This window comes from Guillardia theta, assembly GCF_000315625.1.
Source record: "Guillardia theta CCMP2712 unplaced genomic scaffold GUITHscaffold_81, whole genome shotgun sequence".
NCBI lineage: Eukaryota > Cryptophyceae > Pyrenomonadales > Geminigeraceae > Guillardia > Guillardia theta.
The window spans coordinates 135,001-152,004 of NW_005434593.1; the positions used below are offsets into that span (position 1 = coordinate 135,001).

Genomic DNA, 17,004 nt, shown 5'->3' on the forward strand with positions numbered 1-17,004 from the left:
CCTGTGAAGCTCTTTTCGAAGTCGATCAACTGTTCACATGTCAATCTCGCTGCCTTCCTCCTGTCCTCCCCCTCCTTCCCAGCCTCCTCCTCCTGCCCCGCCATCCCTCCCCGGCCTCTCTTCCCCCCGGCCCCTCTCTTCCTCCTCCTCCTCCTCCTCCTCCTCCTCCTCCTCTCTCCCTCTCCACATGATCATCGTCGTCTCACCTGTTGGGTGAATCCCTTGTTGATCGCAATCTGCCTCCTACACAATTTGAGGTGCTTCCACGCGCCCTGAGACGAATTGAGACCACAGACAAGAGTATGGGAGAGAATGAAGACAGCAGCAAGAGGAGGAGGCGAGGAGGAGGGGGAGGGGGAGGGGAGGGGAGGGGAGGGGATGATGATGATGATGATGATGATGATGAGGAGGAGGAGGAGGAGTCGCACCTGAAGCGTGAAGATTCCTGACCGGACGAGGCACATGAGCACCATGCACGCGCTGCGACTTCTCCCCATCTTGCAGTGAACGAGCACCTTCCCTCCTCTGCCGATGACGTCAGCAGACGGAAGGAGGGAGGGCAGGAGGAGGAGGACGGACTTGTGGTGCGCGGAGGAGATGAAGTCCCAGGTCCTCTCGAAGTGAACTGAGATATCCTCCTCCTTCTGCTCGTGCTCGAGGTCAGAGGAGGGAGACAGCGGCAGGCTGCCTGTTCACCTCATCTCGGATCGCGATCTTGAGGTGATGAAAGTCTGCGGGGACTGAGACCTGCGGAGGGTGAGGAAGAGGAGGAGGAGGAGGAGGAAGCGAGGAAGGAAGTGGAGAGGAGAGGAGGAGGAGGACGAGCGAGGTAGGGGAGGAAGAGCGAAGAGGGGGAGGATGAGTAGGAGGTCACCATATGGGGCTTCGCTGTGACGCTGACGATGTGCGTCAGGTTCAGATCCTTGAGCACCTGCGCAACCATGTGAGGGGAGGGGGGGGGAACAGGGAAGGAGGAGGGGGGAGGAGGAGATAGAGGAGGAGGAGGAGGAGGAGGAGCAGCAGCAAAGTTACTTGCTCATCCTCAGCAGGTTCGATTCCACTGATGAACAGCCAAGACAAGACCTGATGGAGAAGTCAGAAGGTGAGGAAGACAACAGAAACAATCAGTAGTTGACAAACTACAAACATTGTCGTCCAACTTCAACAAATATTCATTTCCCCTTTGAACAGAAATTCTTCCCCTATTTCTCTCCTCCTCTCGCATGCCAGACAACATGGTCGTGACAACTTAACCTGTGATGGGTAGCTGTGCAACCTCCGCGACCTCCTCTGCTTCTGGGCCTCCTGCAAACAGCTGTCACCTCCTCCTCCTCCTTCAACGGTCCCTCTCTCACCTGTGAAGTCTCTGCTTGCGCCTCGCACAGGAACCCGTAGTTCGCCTGTTTTGACGATCAACATAGAACTTTCATTCTCCTCCTCCTATGCTCCTCCTCCTCCTATCCTCCTCCTCCTCCTTCTCCTCCTTTCCTCCTCCTCCTTCTCCTCATTTCCTCCTCCTCCTTCTCCATATCATCATCATCGTCACCTGGAACTCTGCGTATCCTCCTTGGACCATCTAAATTCTCGTCACTTCCCGTGTCGTTGAAACAATTTTCTGACCTTGATGCTCAGCATGTGCTCAGACTGCTGCAAGGCATCGAACGCATGTTTCTCTCTGCTCATAAACTACTGGAAGGTGAGATGGAGGAGGAGGAGCAGGAGGAGGAGGAGGAGATGAAGGAGCAGGAGCAGGAAACAAGAAAAGATTAAGGAGGAGGAGGAAGAGGAAGAGCGAATTGAACGAGGAGGAGGAGGAGGAGGAGGAGGAGGAGGAGAGGGCGGATCTGCAGTCTAATCATTCTCACCTCTCCCGTCTCGCTGATCAGCACAGCATGTCTCCCCCAGCGATTGCGACAGTCTTCCAGGAGGATCGAGCCGAAGACGTGCTGAGAGCTTGTGAGGCAGGAAGACAACACCTCACGGACTTTACCTCCTCCTTGAAGGCTTCCGAACTCCTTGTGTCAATCAAGATGTGACCCTATCATCATCGTTATCTCCATCATCATCGTCGTCTCCATCATCATCATCGTCATCTCCATCATCATCATCGTCATCTCCATCGTCGTCGTCGTCATCATCTCCATCATCATCATGACAAACAAAACATAATTAACTCTCCATCATCCTTACCGCCATGCCATCGACGATCATGTTGTACACGTACTGAACATCGACCAGTTCATAGTCTTCAACTTTTCTCATCAGAGGCTCTGAGATCTGTCGCAGCCCCCAGAACGTCGGAGAGAGGCTCATCTTGAAATCATCGTGAATCTCCTCATCAAATCCGGAAGAGGAAATCCTGCAAGAACAAAGTCACTTCTCACCGCTCTCTAATCTCTCAGCGCAACATGCAGGACAGTAAACATATCCATGAAGCATTTCTGAGAACAAGCACACACGACGCGTCAACTACGATGTTCACAAGGGGAGAAGCATACATTCGCACACCGTAACATTCAGAGCAGAGGAGAATACTTTGTATGCAGTCAAATTCACACTACTGGAGCTACACGTACATCATCGCTTGTTCGTTCTCACCTCAACTTTGACGATCTCCTGTTGATCGGCGAGGAGTTTGCAGACAGACTTCCAGTCACCCGAGCAAACGGGTTCGGCATCGCCCAGGAGGACTCGGAGGGGAGGAAGGAGCCGCGGGTGTTGGTCGAGGTCAGAACAGCGCGGCAGCTGGAAGCGTGAAGCTTGTCGGCGCTGGTACCATAGGGAATTAAATAGCCACAGGAGAGATGGAGAAAAGGGGAGAAGAGGGAGGAGGGAGGAGGAGGAGGAGGAGGAGGAGGAGGAGGAGAGAGGATAGTATGAGGTTCATCGTCACCTCGCAGGGCCGTCGAAGGAGAAATCGCTGAACTCCCTCGTTCTGTCCTTTGTCAAATCTTCCCCGTCCTCGTCCAACGAGCTCCTGCCGGGCATGTTGCTGATGATTCTCATCCCATAGCGCGACATGTCCTCTCGATGCTTCTGCTGCACACTGTTCAAGGGAGACAGGTGCTTGCCATGGTTCCCCTCCCAGGGCAACTCGCTAGAGCCGGAGGCGTACACAAGGCTGCTCGACTTCCTTGTCCTGAACATCTCCTGCACCGAGTCCGACGTCGCCCTCTCCATCTTCAACGGGGATCGAGCATCGTCCAATGAGTCGCTCATGGGCAGCGGAGCTAACTTGACGAACATGTTGCTGTGGAGCTTCAACGCTTCGTGACCGGCATGTCCGAGGTAGAAGTCCGTGTAGCGTCGTTGGACGTTCCTCGACGCCACTCTCGCTCTCATCTCGTCTTCGACTTGTATCACCATCGCAATTCTTCAGCTTCTTCTGGTCTCAGCTGCAACCATCAACCGCGCGCAAGCCTGCCAGCATGTCAGTACGGAATCCGGCTTGACGTTGTTTGTGCCTCCCAACTTTCCAGACTGATCCCTCCTCTCCTACTTTGAGGCACCCTTCAACGAATTTATCAAGAAAGCTCTTTCAGCCTGAAATGATCGCACCTATGCCAAAATTTCCCACGTCCACGCCCTCTGTTCCCCTTGCCCTCGTCCTCACCAACCATTTTTCAGAACAACTTTGTTGGACCTCTCCTCACTTCTTCCCTTCAGCTTCTGAGTCTCGAGCTTGTTGTATCACGCTTACACTTGCACTTCAGCTCACCTCTGTGCTGACCTGCCATCCCTCTCTCTTCCTCCTCACGGCTTTCTATGCTCAGCTCCCCTAGAAACTCTTCGAACCTCTCTTCGGATAACTCCCACCAGGGTAAGTGAGCGCTTCCTGCTCCTCATCTACAGCATTCAGCCTCTCCTCCCCTCTCCTCCTCCTCCTCTCTTCATGCTACCGCCATCCTCTCCTCGCTTTCCCTCCATCCCCAGCAACTCTCCCTCCATCCCGGCCCGCTCGGGCCATAGTCGCACACCTTTGGGTAGGGGAGCAACCCCGGAGTTTTATAACTGATGTTTACAAGTACACAAAATTACTCCAAAAACTATTTAAGTTTGTTTATAACAATGTAAAGCAAATGATGTGGTGAGAAGTCATCTTTATAATGTTTTCGACAACTTTAAAATACACGATTGCCTTTTATGATTGAGCTGTGGTAGTGCAACTAATTGCCGTGACCTCTAAAACTCATTTTACTTCCTGTTCGACCGACATCAGATGCGATCTCAAGACTCTTCGGAACCAAAAACATTGTAAACACTAAAAGTAAACCTTCACCCTACCCTGTTATCTCAACCCTGCACCTACCCCCACCGTACAATTGACACCTTTTTTCACTATGATGCACGGGTCCATTATCAACGGTACATTGCGTGTCATACCCCCCACCCTCCAGAAGTTTTGCCAAGAACAAGAGATAACCCTACCCCTACCCTCCTTTGGGAACCATAAAACCACGTACCCTACCCCCTTGTTTCCTATTGATCCCATTTTAGATTTTTTTTGAATTACCCCTCAAATGTCCAGCAATGACCCCTCTTTCGCCTGATACGTTTCAAATCCATCCTTCAAAACTTCTCAACCCTCCAAAACTTTCACTACCCCACCCTCACTTCGAGCTGACGGTTTCTTCCTTTTTTTTTGGTCGATCACCCACCCTGGTACAAACGTTACAATTTTACCAACAGGAGCTCCCCACCCCTACTTGATGACACGTACCCCTTGAATGTCCCGTTCTAAACCCCCATCTACGTCTGACAGCAATCTGCCTCGGTGCTGACTACCCCTATCTCCCAGCCTCCCCACCCCCCACTTCTATTGTTTGCCATGACAGGGCCCCGGCCCTCTACCTAACTTACAACCGGATAAGGTTCAGTCGATTGATTTGACCAGCCCCACCCACCACGAATGGGTACCCTACCTTCCCTCATCATCAATTCTCTTGGGAAACATACCCGTGTTTAGACTGACATTTTTAACCCTACCCCCAAAGAAACTCCTGATATTTTGGACCCTTCCTTTTCCCCTCAAAGTACCCCGTGGACTCCCTTTGATTGACGCCCAGGTCAGAAGTAAAACGCCTCCGAAAATGGTGCTGGGGGCGATGAGACTTCTTTATTCTTAAAACAATATAGTAAACAATGTTTTAAATATAAAAGTAATCTTGTGAGGATAACCTGAAAGGAGTACTTTTCAATTTTACTGGTACTGGAAATGCCGAGAGTACTGGCCCCAGCTGCAAACTGGCGGCGGCAGAGACGTAGGGGGAGAGGGGGAGGGAGCGGGCGAGGAAAGGGAACGATGAAGCGACAGAGGGAGAGGAGGAGAGGAGAGAGAAGATGACAGGAGAGAGAATATGATAGGGGAGACAAGGTGAAGGGGAGATGACAGGAGAGAGGAGATGAAAGGAGAGGGAGGAAAGGAGAGAAGAGACGAAGGATAGAGGAGGTGAAAGAAGAGAGGAGATGAAAGAAGAGAGGTGATAGGAGAGAGAAGATGAGAGATGAAACCTTACAGGGGAGTGTCTGTGCTAGCCGGAAAGTTTTTCGTTGTTATCCCAGCGTATTGATGGAGGTATGTGGGAGTATCAATGAGAGAGGATGGAGAGACAGGGTGTGAAGGAGAGATAGGAAATAGAATGAAGGGATATGAAGTGAGAAACGATAAACCGATGGAAGGAAGCGAGGAAAAGGGCAAAGGCGAAGAGGTGGGTAGACAAACGATAGGCGGAGAAATGGTGCATGGTTTGGGAGTGGGAGGATGGGTGCTGATAACAAGGGTTTCGACTGCAATGGGGGATATGGAAGCAAAGAATGAAACGGTGAAGGCAAAAGAAGTCAGGGTCCTTCTCTTTCCTCTACAACAGAGGCAGGTAGTGTCTTCGTGCTAGCTGGCTTATGGTTATCCCGACGGCGGTTGAAGGATGTAATATACTTTTTACTCTGCTTCCTCCTTCATTCCTCTTGGTTGTATCGTTTCCTGGTAGCGGCGAGCACCTTATCGAGCTGGTGGGATAGCGAGTGATTGATAGCTGCTGAGCTCTGGTGAACATCTTCCAGCTTCTTGAGTAGCTCCTCCTCCTTGCCCTCTCCATGAGCGCCAAGAACGATCGCGGCTCTCTGTCAAGCTTTTAGCGAGGGAGATGGAGGGAGGGAGGGAGCGAGCAGATGGAGGCGGGGGAATGGGACGAGTGAGAGACAAGGAAAGAGAGTTGGAGGCAGAGAGGGGGATGTTGGCAGAGTGGGGTGGGCGGAAGGAAGGGAGGGAAGGAGGGAGGAGAGGTGAGGGACGAGGGGAGCAAGGGGGGGGGGGGAGGAGGAAGAGGAGGGGGTAGTCTTACCTGAGGAAACCAGAGGAGGTCGACCTTCTGCTTTGCGACCTTGAGCTGCTTGCCAGTGTCTTTGTCGCAGAGGACCTCGTGGGTGTCCGGGTCACGTACCAGGGTCAGGACCTTGCTGAAGACGTAAGACTCGCCGCCGGAGTAGTCGTCATAGTCCCTCTCCTTGAGGTACACGAAGAAGTAGAGGTAGTTCCAGAGGTTGTGCTCTCTTCCTATGTGGTCCTCGAAGCCCGTTCCCGTCCTGCTCTCCTGGTCGAAGAGGATGCGGTCGAGGCCGCAGATGAAGCACTTCCCCGTAATCTCTTCATCCAGCTCCTCCTTCTTCTCGCGCAGCTCCGCGAAGGTGTCGATGATGATACCGAAGATGATGTTCATCAGGATCGTCGTGACCATCACGTAGAACAGGAACGTGTACACCATGCGGTACACGATGAGATAGCGATCGGGACTGGAAGGGTCGTCGACGGTCCAAGGGATCTCATGGAGAGCTTCACCAAGGTCTCCCTTGCGCAGGCCCATGTCCAGGACCACCAGGGTACACTTCCATATTGAAGTACACCGCGCTCCGTTGTTGTTCGGGTCCAGCCTGCGACCTCCCTCGATGTTGGCCCTCTCGAAGCGGAACTTCTCAGGGAAGAGGAGGAAGCCTACGACGCCGAAGATGTAGTACATGATGACGAGCAGCACGGCAGTCTGGATCAGCGAGGCCCCACGGTATGTGATGGACTTGATCACGTTGCGCAGCACTCGGCTGTGATTGAACACTTCGAGGAGGTGGATGAGGAGGAAGAAGAATCGCCCCTCCGACGAGAGCACGAGCGCGAGGAGGCTTGCAAGGGACATGAGCGTTATCCACCAGAAGAAGAGGTCCGAGAAGAGGTACAACACGCTCACAAAGTCGACTTTCCTCACTTGCAGCGCGCTCGGTCGGACCTGCAAGCATGTCAAGCACGTTCAGCGCACAGGAGGATGGTAAACCTTGAGTCGTCGATGGCGGTAGTTGGGGTCGGACTGATCGGGGGGGAGGGAGAGGAGGAGCTGGAGGAGGCGGTTCTGCGGAGGGAGGTAGCTGTGTCTCTGAATGAGCTGCTTGATCCTGGGGATCCCTCGCTCTACCACGTACCACCACTGCCGCGTGATGGCGAGGAGGAACTGGACGACTGAGAGGGCGATCAGACATTCCTTGGCCACAGGGCGGACCTTGTACGTCCTCAAGTCCTCGTTGTCGCCGCAGTCGAACGACCCGTTGCACTCGTACGCGTAGAAGAAGAGGATGACGAGGTTGATGAGGCAGGCGTTGAAGAAGAAGGCTTGCTCCCTCACGCGGTAGGACAGGCCGAAGAAGCGCAGGAGGGGATGCTGGTTCAGCAGCTGCTGATACCTCATCTCATCGTAGAACTCCTCCATTCTCTCCGTGAAACCCGTCAGCTGAGATTGCAAGTTGGTCCGTTTGACGTTGTAGATGAAGCGCTTTTTGGAGGTGACGGTAAGGTACTGGCAGATGTCTGGGATGATGAAGTAAGCTCTTTCCAACACTCCTTTCCTGCTGATCTCTATCACACCAACTTTCCGCTTCAAGTTGTTCAGGTCCCATATGTTTTCTTCTGTGCACGCCTTCTGCAAGGTCCCGGTGTTGTCGAACTCTGCGAGAGTGATGTATGTGATGTAGTAGTGCTGGGCGATAGTCTCAGCCTCCTTGTCCTCCTCGCTCTCCCCAGTCGTGTGCGGGATATCCCAGAAGGAGGCGTCGAAGTGCTTCGGTATGTGAAGCTTGATCTTCTCGCAGTCATGGAGGGACTTGAGAGTCCGAAGTCTGTTCGGGTTGTACTTGCGCAGCAAGAGGTTCATGTTGTCGATGAGGTTGTTGGCGTTCAAAGAAGCAAGCATCCTCTCTGGGATATAAGAACGGTCGACGCACTCCAGGAGGGCAAGGAGTACTGTAGCAGTAGCCGCCTTCAGTTTGAAGATGTTCTTCTCGTACTCCTCCTCCTCCTCCTCCTCGACCTTCGAGCTAGTCCTCGCCATGTTGAGGCTCAGAATCTCGTTGGCACAAGCGCACAGCCTCGTATCCACCAGCGCCACCTGGTTGCCCCGGCAAGGACTCTGAGTGAATTCAGCGATGGCGAGCATTGCGACCTGAACCTCCTCCACCGTCCGGCATGAGATGTACTGCACGACTCCGTCGACGTAGGAGGCGGCACTGGACACGAGGTCGACGGACCGGGCGCTCCCTTGCTGGAACCGCAGGAAGTTCTGCAGCTTCAGGTTGTGACCCTCGCAGAGCAGGTGGAGGAAGCGCATGATGTGCTTGACCTGAGACTCTCCCATCCCTCCTTTCATCCTGATCGCTCGCACCACCAGCGAGTGGAGGCTGCCGTCCTGCCCTGCAGTGGCCCTGTGCTGCTCCCTGGCCCCTCTCCTCGACGAATGCTTCTCCTTCGCCTCCCGCTCCCCCCTCTTGATCCTCCGCTGGAGCTCCGCGAAGAAGTCCGGGGCTCCTTTCATGATGCTGATCACCTCGTAGAACGACTCTTGGAACACCTGCCCCGCGCTCTGAAGGAGCTCGATCCCAACTTCCATGCAACAGTAGGCGAGCCGGTCGCTGACGTTCTTGTCGCTCATCAGTGTGACAAGAAGGGATGGAACCTCACTCCTGAGCCACTCGGGCGGGAGCTCGTCGGAGACAGCTCTCCTCCACCTTACTGTGAGGATTCTCAACACCTGCGATGAAGTTGTTAGGGAGTTCTTGACGACGAGGTAGATTTGTGAACAGATGTAAAACTCTCCTCCTTACGAGTGTTCACTTCTTCCACATCTCTCATCTTGTCATGTCTGCTTCTTCCCTCTCGCCCTCTTGAGACTTCTCCTATCCTCTCTCGCCTTCACAACCTGCTCCTGCTCCTACTTCTGCTCCCCTTCTTACTCTTCCTCCTCCTCCTCAGTCCCTAGACCTCTCTCGCACACGCACACTGACCTTGAGCGCAATCAGCATCTCGTGCTCAACAATGTCTCCTCCTCCAGAGCAGTTCTTGATCAGCAGCTCCACCATGTACTTCGCCTGATCCGCCTGGAACAGCATCGTCGGCTCCTCCGAGATCGAGCTCGACGAGGAGAGGTTCACTTTCGTCTCCTTCAGCAACTGGATGCTGTTGCAAAGGTTCAACATCTCCTCTCTGTCCTGCCCTAGCACGAGCCTCCCATTCTCCCCATCAGCAGCCGTCTCCTGCCGCCCAACGGGGTCAACAGCCTGCAGAAAAGCCTGCGCAAAGAGCTCGACGCCCTGCATCAACTCCGAAGCAAGGTCCTTGATGTCCTTCAGGTTGTAGTCCTGCTGCTGCTCCTCCTCCTCTTGGCTCACTCGCACGTCCGACAGCCTCCTGCGGCTCGAGTCGACTTGCATGTGCTGCTTTGCGCGGTCGGTGAGGACGGCGGTGGAGATGACGTGCCTGGACCGAACGATCTCGTAGATGTCGACGAGGACGGAGGCCCTGTCAGCGTTCAGCGCTCGCTCGTTAAGAATGTCGACAATGCGGTCGACAAGAAGGCTAAGGCATGTCATGTTGTCCTCGCTCGTCTGCTCCATGACCTCCTCCTTGACCAGCACGTCCTTGATGAAGGGAGCCCAGTCGTTGACGAACAGCTGGGAGAAGTTGAAGGAACGAGGAGAGAAGAGCACCGAGAACTCTCGCAGGCTGACTGACCTGACCGTCTCCTGCACGTACTGAATGATGTCCCACAGGTTCTCTTGGAGGATCGGATGGGAGATGGGCTGGTCGTTCCTGAGGTACAACAGCCGCATGATCCTGAGCAGGTGCATCTTGGCGCATGGCAGCGTCTCTTCAGACAAGATCTCCTCCTTCAACTTGGTCGGAGGGAGCAGACTCTGAACCTGGAAGTGCAGCTCTGAGTTGGGATCCTCCAGCATGACGATGAGCAAGTTCAGCAGCTTCACATGGTACGCCATGTGGAACACTGATCGCTTCTCCAGAGCATCCGTGAACGTTACCCTGGATGCCTTCTCTTCGCTCCCGCTGTGTACCGTCGACAGGAGGTGCAGGACCTTGTCTGTCAGATTGGCGGCAGACCTTCCGTTTGCCAGCAGCTCTACCTTCCTCCGCCTCCCGCCCTGCCCTCGAAAAAGCAGCAGAGCCTCCTCCTCCGTATCCGGCGACCTGTCGTCGGCACCGCCCAGGCTCCTCGACCCCTCGCACTTGTACGGCCCGTACTGGCACAGCTGCTTGAAGGTGTACTGGAGGTTTTTGGAGACGTGGGTGCCGCCTACTAGGCAGACGGAGCAGAAGAAGTCGAGGTAGTGAGGCTTGCGGTACTTGTGGTCTGACCCTGATATGATGTGCTGGATGATCCGAGCAATGGTCTTCTCCTCCACCTCATTCGACAACTTCCAGTTGTCCTGGAAGATGGAGGACAGAGCTCTGGTAACATGGAGCCCACGTCCGATGAAGACGAGGAGGAGGTCGACATGCTTGGACAGCAGCATCTGGTTCTCTTCAGCATGGCGGCAGAAGCTGTCGATGAAGCGGAAGCAGAGGTAGAGCAGCCGTAGAAACCTCTGTTCCAGCACTCCCCTCTCAGCTTCCCTCGGATCATACGACAGCGTCGAAGCTGAGATCCACTTGATACTTGCTTCCAGTACCTCGACGATGAGTAGGTGGACGCGGGACCGGCGGACGGTCTCCTTGTTGTGGATCGAGACTCTGACCTCCTCTGCCGTCTCCTCTCTCGGCCTGCAGATGTCGGAGACTGAGGCTACAGCTCTGCAAACATCGCTTAGCTCCTCGAGGTCGATGGCGACGGTCTTGAAGGAGGAGCGGAGGGAGCGGAGGAGGCGAGCTCTGTGCTTGTGTAGCGTTCTCATGCTCTCCTTGCACTTCTTGTAGGCGCTGATGGAGCCAGGGTCGAAGAGAATCTGAGGAGAAGGTGAGGAGAAGAAAGAAAGCGCTGAAGATGCTGGAAGTAGTCGACATGCAGGAGGAGGAGGAGGAGGAGGAGCAAGAGCAAGAGGAGGATTGGTTTGGAGCAGGAGGAGAAAGAGGAGGAGGAGGAGTGTTGCAGTGAGGAGACCTGTATGTTGTTCAACTCTCTGTACAGCTCCAACCTCGGCGAATGTTCACGGAAGAGAAGTTTGAGGGCGACTAGCGAAAGCTCCTTCATGTCAAACTTGAGAAGGTGGAGCAGGTTGTCTGCGAGCCTGTTTCCTCCCCCTCCGTTGGAGAGGGAGAGGTAGGAGATCAGCTTCGCCATCTCATCCCTGTGGTTCGTCCTCAGCAGCTCCTCCAACCTCTCCACGTCCTCGGGGCCGAAGGACCTGGACCTGCTCGATGGAATCGCAACCTTGTACACAGAGAGGAGCTTGGGGAGCCTGATCTTGAGCCTCAGGTCGCAGACGAAGTCGAGCATGCGGCAGACTGCAAGCTTGGTCCTGAGCAGCGTCGTTCTGATCTCGTTCTCAACTCTGTTGTCTGAACGATCAGCGCATTCGTCGGGGACGTATCGCTTGTCAAGGTGGGACAGAAGGCAAGGGATGAGCGAGCTGTTCATCTCATCGTAGTCAGAGAAGCAGCCAAGTCTCAACAGCTCGGAGCACAGCTCGGCCAGCGACAGGCTGTACAGGAGAGCGTCCTTGAGCGCCTCTTGGCCGTTGTTCTTGTTGAGGAGCCCGAACTTGGCCGAGTTCAACAGGTTGTTCACCACACACTTCTTCAGAGGGCGGAAGTCTCGGAATATTTTGTCGAGCTCGAAGGTTGGGCGGGGCAGGTCGAGAGCCTCGTCGATCTCGTGGAGAAGCTGCGTTGAGATGTGGAGCTGGACGTAGTCGCTGGGGTTGCGCTGGACGTACAGCACGAGCATCAGCCTGGCGAACCTCCGCAGCAGGGACAAGGGAAGCTTTTCTCCCTCGAGAGAGCTGAGGAGAGCGTCGTAGCTGACGAGCTTGTTGATCACTTGACGGCTGCGGTGGTTGCAGCCGATGCAGAGGCTCTCGTAGAGCTCGAGACACACGAGGTAGAGGTGGAAGACTCCCTCGTACGCTGGTGATACGCACACGGCCTCGAGGTCGATGGTCTTGGTCGCCTTGCCCTGCTGGTACACGACCTCCGCCATGTCCTTGTCCCCCTTGTGAGTCTTGATCAGGAACTTGGAGAGGTCCTGCAGCAGCTTGTGGGAGATGTAGTCTTGAAGATGTATGATCCCCTTGTCTCCGCACTTAGCGTACGACGTGAAGATCTTGAGGAGCAGCGGAAGGTTGTCGTGAGATGTCTGGAGGGTAGAGATGAATTGGTCGATGTCAGATTCTTGAGTGTTGCCAATCAACTCCTCGTTCTCATGTATGATCACTTTGATAGTCTCTCCGACGATCTCGGTGCAGACCGGGTTCCGCAAGTGGCTGTCGAAGTCGCGGATGAAGGAAGAGATCGTCTTGCCGTTGGCGAAGCAGTTGTAGCATGCGCTCTGCAAGAGCTCATGGCAGCGGAAGTAGATGGAGCGGAGGGACTCGAACTCCCCGTTCTTGTGCTCCGACGAGCTCCAGAGGTTGTAGATGGAGAGAGCCAGCTCGACGACAAGCACCAGCACCTTGCTGTTTCTCAGCAGGTGCTTCCAGAACATGGAGCGGTTGTGATGAGAGACGTTGCAGTTGTTGATGGCATCTTCAAGCACCTTGAGGGTGGACAGGTGGTTGTAGGTCGATATGTTGACCTTGACCTGGAAGTCCTTCATGTTGATCAGCGACTGGTACAACCTGAGCGCCTTCTCCAGACTCAACATCGTCCTGCACGCTACCTCCACATCCTCAGACACAGGCAGCACATCGAAGACATCCCCCTTGTTCAACCACTCGATCATCGTCAGCGTCGACCTCTTCCCGTCATGCTCGTGCTGCGCATGGAGGTACGCCTTCTGCTCTCGCGAGCGAATATGGCAGCAGCCCCCCCAACGCATTAGGCCCGAGGTAAGGAAGACAGGATCCAACGTGAGACGAGCATCGTAGTTCCTCTCTAGCGCCATCTCCAGCCCTTGCTTGCTGAGACAGAGGTACCGCCCAGTCAACAGGTTCTGCAGCATACAGTTGTCGCCGTACTCGACCTGCCGACCTGTCTCCCCTCCCTCCAGCTCCAACCTCCACAGCGAGAATGCCATCAGCCCCAACTCATCCTTCTCCAGCCCCAGCTCGCACTCCTCCCCCCGCACGATGGAGGAGACGTAGAGGTCGTGCTCCTTGTGGGTCAGCCTGACTACACTCCCTCCCCTGACGAAGCTGGGGCCGAAGCTGTCCCACCTCGCATGCTTTCTCAGCTTCCAGTTGCAGGTGTCTCGGTACGAGAAGATTTCATGGACGTCGTAGGGCAGCAGGTTGTGCGCTGGATCCTCCGACTTGTCTGCGGCGACTTGCACGAACGTCTCTGCTGCAAAGGCGGCGATGCAGATGCTGTCATGGTAGCGGACTGGATCGTAGAGGTTGTGACTCTTGTACCTTGGAGTGAAGACAAACCATGAGTTCTCGTCGTAGTCCCTCCTGATCTTCACTCCTGCCACGGAGGAGCCGTTCTTGCCCACTTGCTCAGCGATCAACATCTTGCCGCTCTTGAAGTGCTTCAGCTGCACTTTGTCCCCGAACTTGACAACCTTCCCCAGGTTCCTCCTGGACTCTGACTCGTTCGTCATCTGCTCGTTCTGCATGTCGGAGAGGAGGCTCGCGAGCATCTTTTTCTTCTGCACGTCTGTCATCCCGACCAGACTGTCCACGTGCTGCAGTGTTGAGTTGTACTTGATACGAGCTGCATGATTCTCCTTTGCATACACAACAAACAGCGAGTCTACATCGTCGGCTCCATCCGCAAGGTCGAAGTTGCGTCTCAGCCAACAGTTCTCATCTACAAACCCATCGGAGCTCATCGATCCAGGAATGTCCGCGCACACGATGCTGAACACATCCCCGATCCGAAGGTGATTCGCATCCTCAACTCTCTGCCCTTCATGCTCCAGGATGACGCTCTCATACCTTGACCGTGCGCTCTGCACGAAAGTCGTTTGAGGCGAAGCTAGCGAAGACTCCATGTCTTGTCCACTCCTTCACTTCACCCCTTCATGATCGGCCTGCCCGGTGATATCAGAGCATGCCAAACAATCAGACGGCATGCGATGGTTGAATGCGCTCCAAGAAGGGCAGATACGAAGTGGCTTCCTCCTCTCCTGCTGCCTACCTTCCTGTCCTGACTGTCCCTAAGGTGCTCCTCTCCTCCTTCACTGATCTTCTATCTCCTTCTTCCTTCCTCCTAATGTCCAATCCTCTGCTCCTATCCTGTGCTGTGCTGTGCTTTTGCTGTGCTGTGCTGTGCTGTGCTGTGCTGTGCTGTGCTGTGCTGTGCTGTGCTGTGCTGTGCTGTGCTGTGCTGTGCTGTGCTGTGCTGTGCTGTGCTGTTCTGTCCTCTCTCCCCTCCCCTCATGGGTAGCTCACCATGTTTGCCCGACATAGACCAACAAGGAATGTGGCCCTCGTCCCCTCTCGCACCCAACTCAATCGTGCGGTCGCTATGCAGGTTTCTTCCCCGCCCCCGCCCCTACCTCCTGCTGCTCCTGCTCCTGCTCCTCCTGCTCCTGCTCCTCTTTCTCCTTCTTGTTTTTCTCCTCTTCCTTGTCCTTCTCATCTTACTCCTCCTTATGGTCGTCTTACTCCTTCTTCTCGACGAACTCCGCTTCTTTGGTTTTCCCCTCCATATCCTTCCCTTCGTTTTGAAACATTATCATCCCTCCTAGAATCTCTCCCTTACACCCACCTGATCACCTCACCTCACCTCTCTTCCCCTCCCCTCCTATAATCTCCTCTTCTCTCGATGCTGCAAACGTGTGTCATCTTTGCCTTGTGCTCAGGTCTACTCGGAAAACTCCGACGGCACCATCCTATGGAATGCTTCACTGGTGCTGCGCAACTACCTACAGAAGAAGCAGAGTGAGTTCTCAGGACGGAGAGTGTTGGAGCTCGGAGCAGGACTGGGTCACCTGTCCCTTGCGATCAGCAGGATGGGCGCGCATGTCACATCGACGGAAGCTCGTTGTAGAGGTGCGAACTCGGCCTCCTCGCTGCTGCTCCTGCCCAGTGACTCTGACTGGCAGTGGAAGAGGCTGCGACAGCGAGCGGCAGCTGCAGGTGCTGGGGGTGTGTCAATCAACTGAGGAGGAGCGTGAAGAAGAACCTTGCGCTGGAGCAAGACGTGTCGCTGAACGAGTGGAACGATGTTGGATGTGAAGGGATGGAGGTCTGACTGAGTTGTCAACTCAGATGTATGGTCTTGGAAAGATCGAGTGACGTCTGAGGGTGGCAGGGGAAAGGCTCAATCAGGGTTGTTGAGCTCCAGTGGGGAGAGGAGGCGAAAGATCGCTGGGTGAGGAGAGGAGGAGAGGAGAGGAGAGGAGAGGAGAGGAGAGGAAGGGAAACGAGAGGAGAGGAGGGGAGGGGAGGGGAGAGGAGAGGAGAGGAGAGGAGAGGGGAGTGAGGGGAAAAGAGGATTTCCTACGTCTTGCTCAATCTATCCCAGGGGCCTCTGAAGCAGGAATCCGAAACAGAGGATGGGAAATTCGACTACATCATAATGTCTGAAGTGATTTACAATCAGTCATCTGACTCCTTGTATGACGATGATTTCCATGACAATCTGGTTGTTTGTTTGCTTGCTTGCTTCATCTGGAGTTCTAACAATTCTCTTGCAGATATGGACGATCTTGCAGTTTGTAAAACCCGGGACGATCATTTACAACGTGTTTGTTGACCGACCTTTCTCGTTCATGTTCTTTGCCAAGATCGATGAACTTCCTGGGAAGTAAGAAACGGACAAGAACAACTCGAACATCGTTGACTTGTTGGCAAGGCCGTTCAAGGTGGAGGTTGTCGATGAGAAGGAGTACGAGTGCCTGGTATGGACTTGTTACTTCCTGTGTCCTGTCTTCTGACCGCCGTACAAGCTGAAAGATGACGATGATGCCAAGCTGTACATGCACAAGTTATGTTATTCCGGCTGAACGGTTGAGACCGCTGTTTCCTTCTCTTCCTGCTCCTGCGGCAAATTTGTCGCGACAAACAGCGCAATCACCTTCTCCTCCTGTACTTCCGACTCGTCCTGACGCTCCCCCGTCACAGTTTCTTCTTCTCCCCCTCCCTGCTCCGTCCATTTCAACATTCCCTTCCTTTCATCTTCGTCATCGTAGTCGTCATCATAACCATCTTTACCATCACCATCGCTACTGATAAACTCTAGCAACAGCAAGTTCACAAACTGTTGAACAGTCTTGCTCATACTTCATTCATCGTCGTCTACCATGAACTCGTCGAGCCCGAACGTGTCCATCCCGACCTGCGGTCAAGCATGTCAGCAGGAAGGAGGAGAAAGGCTGCGATGAGGGCTCAGGATGTCGGAGGGGTGGCGAAGCTGGTGGAGAGGGGGGTGATCGAAGTCAAAGGATAAAGGAGTGAGTGCGGAAAGGAGAGGAAAAGGGGAGCAGGAGATCAAAGGGAGGAGGGGGAGCGAAGAGCGAGGAAGGGGGGGGGGAGGAGGAGGAGAGAGGAGGAGGGAGGGAGGGAGGGAGGGAGGGAGGGAGGGAGGCGGAGGGAGGGAGGGAGGAGAGAGGAGGAAGGGAAGGGAGGGACGGTCGT

At 54.5% G+C, this 17,004-nt stretch overlaps 4 protein-coding genes across 4 annotated transcripts in view; 1 reads left to right on the forward strand and 3 right to left on the reverse strand.

Moving 5' to 3' along the window:
• The window catches only part of GUITHDRAFT_143964 (hypothetical protein), a gene marked incomplete at both ends in the record, with an annotated part of 4,806 nt that extends 1,440 nt beyond the window's left edge, over window positions 1–3,366 (reverse strand). Inside the window, 14 exons of the mRNA XM_005825692.1 lie at window positions 207–272; window positions 429–525; window positions 580–644; window positions 697–747; window positions 875–931; window positions 1,033–1,083; window positions 1,255–1,305; window positions 1,356–1,400; window positions 1,547–1,576; window positions 1,621–1,686; window positions 1,866–1,946; window positions 2,191–2,359; window positions 2,599–2,769; window positions 2,894–3,366. Coding sequence (XP_005825749.1) covers window positions 207–272; window positions 429–525; window positions 580–644; window positions 697–747; window positions 875–931; window positions 1,033–1,083; window positions 1,255–1,305; window positions 1,356–1,400; window positions 1,547–1,576; window positions 1,621–1,686; window positions 1,866–1,946; window positions 2,191–2,359; window positions 2,599–2,769; window positions 2,894–3,366 — 1,473 coding nt within the window. The remainder of the gene's footprint in view (window positions 1–206; window positions 273–428; window positions 526–579; window positions 645–696; window positions 748–874; window positions 932–1,032; window positions 1,084–1,254; window positions 1,306–1,355; window positions 1,401–1,546; window positions 1,577–1,620; window positions 1,687–1,865; window positions 1,947–2,190; window positions 2,360–2,598; window positions 2,770–2,893) is intronic.
• A 2,589-nt stretch (window positions 3,367–5,955) lies between these two features.
• GUITHDRAFT_143965 (hypothetical protein) lies at window positions 5,956–14,414 on the reverse strand (the record flags this gene model as incomplete). Its single annotated transcript, XM_005825693.1, has 5 exons — window positions 5,956–6,120; window positions 6,342–7,274; window positions 7,320–9,062; window positions 9,316–11,268; window positions 11,424–14,414. The coding sequence occupies 5 exons, from the start codon at window positions 14,412–14,414 to the stop codon at window positions 5,956–5,958; spliced, it is 7,785 nt and encodes a 2,594-aa protein (XP_005825750.1).
• Window positions 14,415–14,879: 465 nt separating this feature from the next.
• On the forward strand, window positions 14,880–16,389 carry GUITHDRAFT_154621 (hypothetical protein). Its single transcript, XM_005825694.1, has 7 exons — window positions 14,880–14,896; window positions 15,228–15,417; window positions 15,471–15,613; window positions 15,680–15,739; window positions 15,893–16,012; window positions 16,065–16,174; window positions 16,223–16,389. Exons 1-7 carry the CDS (start codon window positions 14,891–14,893, stop codon window positions 16,302–16,304), a joined length of 711 nt encoding a protein of 236 aa, XP_005825751.1. The 5' UTR covers window positions 14,880–14,890; the 3' UTR covers window positions 16,305–16,389.
• Window positions 16,361–17,004, reverse strand: part of GUITHDRAFT_143966 (hypothetical protein) — a gene marked incomplete at both ends in the record, with an annotated part of 3,315 nt that continues 2,671 nt past the window's right edge. Inside the window, 3 exons of the mRNA XM_005825695.1 lie at window positions 16,361–16,408; window positions 16,445–16,627; window positions 16,670–16,705. Of these exons, the coding sequence (XP_005825752.1) occupies window positions 16,361–16,408; window positions 16,445–16,627; window positions 16,670–16,705 (267 nt within the window). The remainder of the gene's footprint in view (window positions 16,409–16,444; window positions 16,628–16,669; window positions 16,706–17,004) is intronic.

Excerpts from the sequence above, each read along its gene's own strand:
- GUITHDRAFT_154621 (XM_005825694.1), top strand. Across the intron at positions 15,614-15,679 it reads TTGGATGTGAAGGGATGGAG|GGGAAAGGCTCAATCAGGGT; the intron begins GTCTGACTGAGT and ends TGAGGGTGGCAG. Across the intron at positions 15,740-15,892 it reads AGGAGGCGAAAGATCGCTGG|GGGCCTCTGAAGCAGGAATC; the intron begins GTGAGGAGAGGA and ends AATCTATCCCAG.